Consider the following 8,831-nt stretch of genomic DNA (forward strand, 5'->3'; position numbering starts at 1 on the left):
ATTCTATTCACCCCTTCTGCCATCCAATCGATGCTTAAATATGATAAAACAAACTTAGTTTATGACCAGTGTCTATGTTAATTTTTTGTTTTTGACAACCTATTCAGACATGTAATTTATCAAAGCAAATGATGAATATTAGCTTCGGACTGGAATTTTATTTTATCCATAACAAGATTGTGTTCCATCCCAACAAGTAAGTTTTTCGACTTGCTCAAACAAACAAAAAAAGTCATTTCTATAGATTTAGATGCAAAAGTCCCCCATAGTGGGGAATACCCTGCAAAAGAAACCACAAACCAGGTGTTTGTTTGTTTGGGAATTGGAAAACGGTGGAAGTCTTTATGGTAAACAAATCAAAGGTTTCGGTACATTTCGGTACAAATGGTAATTTGTTATCATGTAATTAAAAAGTTCGTCTTTTATGTGGTCCAAACACCAAACTGAAATAGCGCTTTTTGTTCAGGTTGTAGTTGGCATTCGTTGAGGTGTTGTGGCCATGTGTGTCCTGCTACTGCCTAAAGGACATCAGGTGTTTTAATTTTGTCATAAAGCATGTGAACGTATTAAAAGAATAACTTTTTGCTTTTTTTTTTCCGGCCTGGTTGACTAATTTGAAGAAACATAGGTTCATTTGAAATGTGCTTGTTGTCCTAATAACCAATTACAACATAAAATTGACACTAAAAAAAGATTCAGCTTCCAAAAATTTGTTTTTAATGTGATTTTACTATCAACTGCCAATCCAAGATTCCAAAAACAATGTTCAATAAATTTTTGCATGTCTTGAATAACTAGAGGATTTTTTTGTAGAATGGCGGATATTTTGTAGAGTGGAACAAGCGTAGCATGCCAGCTCTATTAAAGGCACTTAATCAAACCGGTTCACCAAGCATTTCCATGCTGCAAGACACAGACTACAAAAACCCAGACATGAAAAAATGTTAATTGCCAGAGGCTGCCCAAATGATAGCAATTTACTCATATTATCACAATTAATTGATGCCTGCAGGCCTAAGGTAAAGTTTGCTGGAAATGTTTGATGTATAAAGGATGGTAAATGATTGTAAATTGAAATGAACTGTTACTATACCAGTAACACTAAGCTTGTAGTTATTTTCTGAGCCTAGTTTATGTATTTTTCAGAGATATCTTCCTACTCCTGTTGTGTGGAATTTGATTGAAAGCAAAATGTTCAGTGCATTTAATGGTTCAAGGATCTTTCTGATTTTGCTGAATATTCTGCTTGTGGTAAGCTTGCAGTGATCAAAGATACACAACAACACAGGTTGTTTTTAAACTAAGTCATATTGTACCATTATTGTAGCGTTACACTGTGAAAAAATGTTAACCTTTGTATTTGTTTTTACAGCTCATATCGTTCGGTCTCATTGTAATGGGATTGTATATAAAAGCAATATGTATCATTGACTTGCCACAATGTAAGTTTTACATTGGCTTTTCAACATTTATGTGTCTTTAAATGTTTTTTCATTAATGTTGTAAATGTTGTTCATAGGTTCAGTTCCTTATTTTTTCTTTGAAGTATTTTTGTTTTTTACATCCATTCTGGGGTTATTTGCTAGTATTAGGCATCACCAGGTCCTGCTAATGATTGTATCTTTTTTTAATGTTTCTTCCAATATGCTTGATCATGGACAAGCAATGATTTTTACTTCGCAATAATGCACTTGCTAATTAACTTGTAACAACATTCATGTCTTCTTATTCTAAAATACAAATTTGGTTAATAATCCAATAAATTTTCTAGGTTTTTTATGCAATTAACCTGACAAATTTTAACGCCTTTGCAACTTGTGACCCTATTCACTTTAACCAGTGGTGGGATTCAGCCGGTTCGCACCGGTTCTATAGAACCCTCTCACAAAATTTTATGAGATCAGCGAACCGGTTAGCATTACTGGTTACTGTCAATGAACTTTTTGTAACAGAATCGGCTGAAAAATATGACTTTTGTGATAGAACCGGCTGACAAAAAAATTGAATCTCACCACTGACGTTATAATTTATGTTATTAACTGGATTTGTCCAGAAAATACCTCAAATTATTAAATTTTGACAACGGGCATAAATATTTAAAGATTGTTTATTTTAGTTTGTTTTAATTGTGAGTGTAATATGCCTTAAAGTCATACTGTAGATAAACAGGGAAACAGTGTTTTTGAGTAAACTGTGTCTACCATAAATTATGTGAAGCAGTTCCTTAATGGTGCAACGTTCAGTACATTGTAGTACTGTCGCTTTTGTCAGTCACTCAATATTCGGTATCAACTGCATTTATAGCTTCTACACAAGAGGAAAAAGTGGTAAGTGGTCAGGTTTTTGCTAAAAGCTGAAATGCAAGGACTTATTAATGTAAAAGCATGGTAGCCAATATATAAATGATTAGCTGCAGACAGTGAAAACTCTTTTGACCTATAACAGGGGTGGGCAACCTTTGTCACTGTGGGGCCAAATACAATTGCAATAATTAGATTGCGGCCGCACCTTTTTATGACACTCGGTGATTTTACTTCCTTGCATACCAAAAATGCCTTACTACAAATAAAATTCGCATTTGATTCTCGCAGCCTATTGTCAGGTCGCAGAAAAATAGCACCAGGCGCACTAATCTGCTCAAAAATATACAATAATTGGGCTTGTTTGTCATTACATTTGAAATCCAAGTGTCTCTGCGGGCCGCACAACCTTTAATCAAGGGCTACCTGTGGCCCGCGGGCCGCAGGTTGCCCACCCCTGACCTATAAGGTCTCGTTAGTGCATCTGGTGATGAAAGATTGGCCATATTGGCTAGTGTAACCAGCAAGGGCTTATTATTGTGACAATTTAGAAACATTTTATTCTACTTTTATAGTTGTGCTGTTTTACAAGCATATACTCTGTTTAAATAGAAAAAAAGTATGGATGCACTCAACTGATGCTATTGTAATCAACAATGCAATTAGAGATGCTGAAAGTTACTTTGTGTGCTGTGGTTGGAAAACAAACAATGCTGAAAAATGTATGAAGGTTGTCACTAACCAAATCATCTTAAATTATGTGTAAAAACGTGTAAAAATGGTTAAAGTAACATTAACAAAGAGTACATGGCCAAAAATGTAAGTTAACAAACAAGGGTTAACAACTACCCATCACCAAGAAGTGGTACATATTGGTAGTGCCAGACTGTTCTATATCTATTGTAAATTCTGGTCTGAATGAGCATTTTCCTTTTTCAGCATGGCTATTGCCGACCTCCAACAGTAATTACTGACAACAACCTTACATGCAAAACTTGTTGTGATGTCATTTCAAAACAAATCAGTCATGAGTTTGAAGTAATAGGGAGTGTTGGACTATTTTTCAGGTTTACTGAGGTATATATTATTTTTTCTTTTGTTTATTTTTCATTTTTGATCAGTCTTAAGCTGGATTTATTTGGATTATTTTGCTTGAAGAGAATGCATAGCAACAAAAATCTTCTGGCGCCTGAAACTATCCAACAGGGTTTCTTTTCCTGTTAAACTCCAATTTTAGGTCCCAGCTTGACTGGTTTCACCAACGTGAGTAAATCATGGCTGGGGCAAAAAAATGTTGGCTGGACCAGACAAGAGGGCCTTAGAAGCTAATCACCTGTGATAGGAAAGAGGATTGGGGTACACAGGAAATTAAACCTTGCCAGATAGCTGTTGTTTAAGACTGTAGACTTTGTTTGGCAAATTGCTTCTTACCAAATATGTTTTTTCTTCCATAACATTGTTTGATAAGGGAACATGCTGGAATATAGAAGGTACAGTTGGGGTTCATACCCAGCAACGTTATTTCTATATTTGGTTTTCAGATGCTTGGTGTTTGGCTGGCTATACGATTCAGAAATCAGAAGAAGTCCAAAGAAACCCTAAAGTATGTTCCACATTAAAGGGAAATCTGGATAGTGATTGGACCCTTTTTGTATTAATGTAGTGTGCTTTTACCATAGCTGAGTTGTAGTAATACTTGTAATGTACACAGTACACTTGTTGTATGAGATATGTTTTATACATGTCTGTTGTAAACATAATCTTAGAGCTGCAGCTGCGTAACATTTTTACCATTAATGTCTTCTTCTCATGGCATATGTTACCTTCCATGTTGTCATGTGATAATTTTATTTTGTTCTGTAGGTGGTGATTCACTTTTGGATATCTTGTCCATTTTCGGAAGCCACATTAAGTTTATATTTAGTTTTATAATATTGATGCATTTTGTTGTACAAAATCCAAAGCTTCAGTCAAAACTCACAAATTGATTGCTACAACAACATACAAGGTATTGAATAGGATAACCAAAGAAGAGTTTGTTACATCATAGACAAGATAACACTACAATTGTGCCACAACTTGTGCCTTTTTGGTTATCTCGGTTGGAAAAAGGAGTATTACTCAGCAGAGGAGACTCTAAAACTTTCACACTATATTTACCACATTAAAAGTACAAATACTGTACAGTTAAGGGAGCATAAAAGCGAAACAAGTTTAAAGAAAGCCCATTACAGTTGTATTTAAAGGGCATGGCAAATCTCTATGCATAGCCTTATTCCAGCGTCTCTTGTGGCAAAATACGTGCCCAATCTGCTCTCACGATCACAAAAACGTAAACAATCGGCAGCATACACAATTTATTGAAATAGCAGCATATTCGAGCTAATGCGACTATTCTGCATATGATTTGTTTGCAAAACTACTGAAGCTGATTGTAAGTCAAAATTGGCTAATTCATTTTGGGATCTCCCAGTTCTTGTATATATTTTTACAAATGGTGACCCCCCGTAAAGTAAAAGACCTTTTCATGACTTGCGCTCTACCAACTGAGCTACACAGGCTCAGTGGTGAACCCGCTCAAAGTTGAATTGCTGTTGCCGGTTTGGTATGCTTCACATGTCATTTTCGAAGTTGGGGATCTTCAGGCCAGTTCGACCATTGAAAGATGAACATGTTGGGATCAGCAGTAAAGCATTGATGTATACCAGCGATCATGGCATACTTCATCAAAAAATGATTGTTACCCAGTCACATTTAAGGCGTTATACTGAATCAAGCCAGTCCATGGCTTAGTCCACACAAAAAACTTTTATGCACTAAAATATTCAAAGCAAAAACATAAGGTTGAATATGCCAGGTCAAAAAGTAGCAAATCTTTTAAAAACCTTAAAATGTGCTTTTCACAAGTGCACTAGTTTAAAGGGTTATTAAGGTGCTGACAAAAAACACAAAAGAATTACAATAAGTAAATTAGAATTAGGAATTTCCACCAGGGAATTTTCCCATATACTCTACAACAGCCACTGGTTTGCAACGTGGCATACAGTTCGATAACCATGAGATTCTTCTCTTGTAACTGCTGTCCAATTTATGGGTAGTGTACTGTTTTCCCACTTTAAAAACTTCTTCATCTGTTGGCATTGGTTTGCAAAGTTTTAACCCACTACGACGGCGCAAGCAATATCCATTTGGTGTTCGAGTTATAAAAGTTGTTTTACCGTCTTTCATTAAGTAGTAGCTCACAGTAAGTTTGCTGGCATTCCAAGGTCCACAATCATCAGCAAATCGTTTTGGTACACCAGCCTTCATGCGCATAACGTTTTTCATATTTTCTACCACAAAATATACATTTTCCTTTGGCCCTTTTGGAATTGATGGAAGAAATTGGACATTAGGGTCAAGCAGGATGTCCAAAATACTATTAAATTCCAGAAAAGAGCCAAACTGCAATCTGGACTCAGAGTGATTTAGGCTTTCGTCAAGATCAGTCTGGTCAGAACTTAGTGACATTGGAAGAAGAGCTGATATAGTATTGCTGTTGTAGTGCTTTACATTTTGATTGCTTGATGTGGGTCCATTACAATTGGATGTTGCTATTTCAACAGTTAAATCATCATTCACAGGCTTTTCTTCAATTGAAAATATTCCTTGATCATTAATACTTTCATGACTAAAAAAGTCTGTGGATGAAGTAGGTGCATTCGGTAACATCCGTTGTTGTGGTGGAAAGTTACTTTGAGAAGCCCAACTTGTCTGAGAAAAGAACCCGCCAACAAACAGTTTGCAAAACTGCTTTACTTCTGTAGACCAAAAATAGCATTTTTATTGACCTTATAGTTGATATTTACCAGAAAGCATGCCAAATGTTCAATTTTGTAACAAAAACTTAACTGGTAAAATCATTACCATTTATTTCCAATATGTCAGCAGCAGCTGTTAAGTTAAGCACATTTTCCCTTGTAATGGTAATATTTGTAGTGTATATAAAGTTGATCAATGCAATGACTGAATCTGGATCAAGGCTCTGCAAATCTTCTTCAATTTTGCTTTCTTGCTGTTGTAAAGCACATTTGTTAAATAGGCATTGTTTATTATTGTACTAAGCACACACCTGGTGGGTAAACATTTCTGCAAAGTACTTAGAGCACATTGCCAAAATAACCTTGTGTGTCTTGACAATCTGGCCATCAACGTTTTTTCGCAAAATCACATAATTGGGATTCTGCATTTAAACGGTCACTGAAAAAAGAGGTTTCAATTTTCCAATCCATATCTTCATCACCAAAATAATAGACGTATCATTGAGGATAATTAACAGATACTTTCCATCCATGAAGAAAACAAAAGTAATGAAAATGAGAATAGGTAAAAGTAAAATAATAAATGCAGACATGTCCTCAAAAATAAGGATAAATGGCATACCTAGTTCATGTCAAAATGTCTCCGTCAATAAACATATAGTATCAATGTAAAAGCACAGAGGCAATCAATGATAAGCAATATAGATCTTTTAAAATCATGCATTATTACATTGTACAAAAACATAATAAAAAAACTTACTGGTTTAATTTTTGCAGAAGACCAATGTTATGACTTCCTCGAAAGGTTTGACTTTTTATGAATTGGTGTTTTTTCGGTGTTTCGTTTGTAAATGAGCAACTGATCGACATTGCAGCTTAACGTGACTTTTAGTCACAATTGCAAAGCAAGAATTCAATTCAATCTTTCTTTACGCTGTAAAAGCACAGTAATTCGAAAGACAGAACGCTCAACTTAAACACGATATTTGCGTTTTACAAATTTTGCCGACTTTATTACAAAACAATGCAATCATACAAGACTTCGCCATTGTGACGTAATTCAAAACAGCGCGGCTTGCACATTCGATCTGCAGAACTTTGTTCTATGAGTACTGTAGTTTAAACATTCAGTAAAATTGAAATAAGCTGTTAAAAGTAAGCTTACATACTTCAATTACCAATATTTGCAAAAAGAGGTATTTTAAAAATCAAAAACGAGAGGAATGCTACCTAATTATTGACAGGCATTGAATTGTTAGAATGATACCTAGTTATCGATTTGTCATTGAATGGTTAGGCTTGCTTCAGATGCACCGACCTATCATTCTTGATAATAATGTGCCCCATTTATGCAAAAACACGTTGCACAAAACAGCACACTTTTATCAATACGCGAGATAGCGCAAACGAGTCAAGTCACCGGTTTGAAAATCTGTGAACCGTATCATCCAAAGGTCGAGCGATCGCGCTTACAGCGACAACCGCACATTTCTGGCCGACGGCAGTTGGTGTTGTTTCGCTGGATAGGTGATGTGAGGCGTGAAAGGCTATTCACCATAGCACCAATCTGACAGAGTGCCAATTTTACGAGATTTGATTACTGTTTATTGTTGTGGTCTGTATCGTGTTTCCATTGATACGGATTTAGTGAAATGTTACTAAGTTTATTCTTGTTTGGAGAAGGGTTGTGTTTTGTATGTAGGGGGAATAGCAAACGTGCCAGAATTGAGTATTTATTCACCTATAGCTATATTTTTAAGTTTTACAAACCTGTTTTTAGGCTTAAGACCAAAACAACTGTTAGAAAGTACCACATGTCAAGAAGCATGTCAGTAAGCAATGTAGCCCAGCATATTTTTGTTCCTACAGCAGGCTGGTGTAGGCTACTATGTTATCAACAAAAGTTAACTTTAGACGATATCGACCGTGGCAGACACAGCGGTGCTAGCCTATTACGTGCCACGCTACTTCTGTCTGGTATCTCCTGTTCCTATTGCTAAACAAACACATTTTGTATGTCAGCTGATACGACCTGGTAGATAAGAGCGTCGAGTCGTCGACTTTACACAAGTACCGGAGGAAAGGTGAAAGTCTAATCAGAAATCAAACGCCTTGTTTGAGAATTAAAGCACAGCGGCAGCCTGTAAAGAGGCAAGCAGTCTCCTGCAGGGACATAAGGCGCTTAAGACGTCTTGATTTACTTTACTTTGAAGCCCATGACTGGATGTCCCGCAGTGTTCTACGCTTCGAAATGAGTTTATGATAAGCTTGTGGCGATTATAGCGACCAGGGTGAGAGAGTCGTGGACTTATAACTTAATCAGCTGTCATCACTCGACAGAGAACACCCTGTTAGCGTTTTTGCTGTGTATGACAGCGCCTGTTAGCATTAGCATCGAAAACTGCATGTGTACCATTGTAGGCTGACAATTTCAGGCTGGTGATGCAACCACAGCAATGCTGTATTAAACTTTGTACCCGTATACGAATGCTAGTCTGTGTACGAACAACATGCTTGTGCAGAATATATTACAATTTCAGGTGCTAGAAAGTAGTAAAGGTCGAGAACATATTGGTAGTTTCTGTTGCATCGAGTTTCCAAACGTGTTAACAGCAGAATAGATTTAGCTTATTATTTCTTTGTTTGAAAATTTAAAGTGAAAATACTGACATCACTTTTGCAGTTTTATTTTAGCTTTCTACTTTTTTGTGACCTGTAAAGGGATTGTTTA

At 36.2% G+C, this 8,831-nt stretch overlaps 1 protein-coding gene and 1 pseudogene across 2 annotated transcripts; one reads left to right on the forward strand and one right to left on the reverse strand.

Annotated features, from left to right (window-relative positions):
• Positions 1-90: 90 nt before the first annotated feature.
• Positions 91-4,177, forward strand: LOC145227797 (tetraspanin-13-like). Its single transcript, XM_080092706.1, has 9 exons — positions 91-402; positions 467-532; positions 814-1,019; positions 1,147-1,251; positions 1,373-1,442; positions 1,520-1,617; positions 2,244-2,327; positions 3,240-3,377; positions 3,842-4,177. Exons 3-9 carry the CDS (start codon positions 942-944, stop codon positions 3,917-3,919), a joined length of 651 nt encoding a protein of 216 aa, XP_079948832.1. The 5' UTR covers positions 91-402; positions 467-532; positions 814-941; the 3' UTR covers positions 3,920-4,177.
• A 463-nt stretch (positions 4,178-4,640) lies between these two features.
• Positions 4,641-7,271, reverse strand: LOC145227794 (uncharacterized; annotated as a pseudogene). Its single transcript, XR_013859987.1, has 4 exons — positions 6,861-7,271; positions 6,412-6,539; positions 6,207-6,354; positions 4,641-6,100 (listed from the first exon to the last, which is right to left on the reverse strand). The product of XR_013859987.1 is annotated as an uncharacterized LOC145227794 (transcript).
• Positions 7,272-8,831: the final 1,560 nt, after the last annotated feature.

This window comes from Phallusia mammillata, chromosome 5 (genome assembly GCF_965637545.1).
Source record: "Phallusia mammillata chromosome 5, kaPhaMamm4.hap1.1, whole genome shotgun sequence".
NCBI lineage: Eukaryota > Metazoa > Chordata > Ascidiacea > Phlebobranchia > Ascidiidae > Phallusia > Phallusia mammillata.

What these genes read in the sequence shown, in the direction of transcription:
- LOC145227797 (XM_080092706.1), top strand. Translation starts at nt 942, where the DNA reads ATGTTAATTGCCAGAGGCTGCCCAAATGATAGCAATTTACTCATATTA. An exon ending in ACCAGGTCCTGCTAATGATT is followed by an intron (nt 1,618 to 2,243) that starts GTATCTTTTTTT and finishes TGCAACGTTCAG; the next exon opens with TACATTGTAGTACTGTCGCT. An exon ending in TATTTTTCAGGTTTACTGAG is followed by an intron (nt 3,378 to 3,841) that starts GTATATATTATT and finishes TTTGGTTTTCAG; the next exon opens with ATGCTTGGTGTTTGGCTGGC.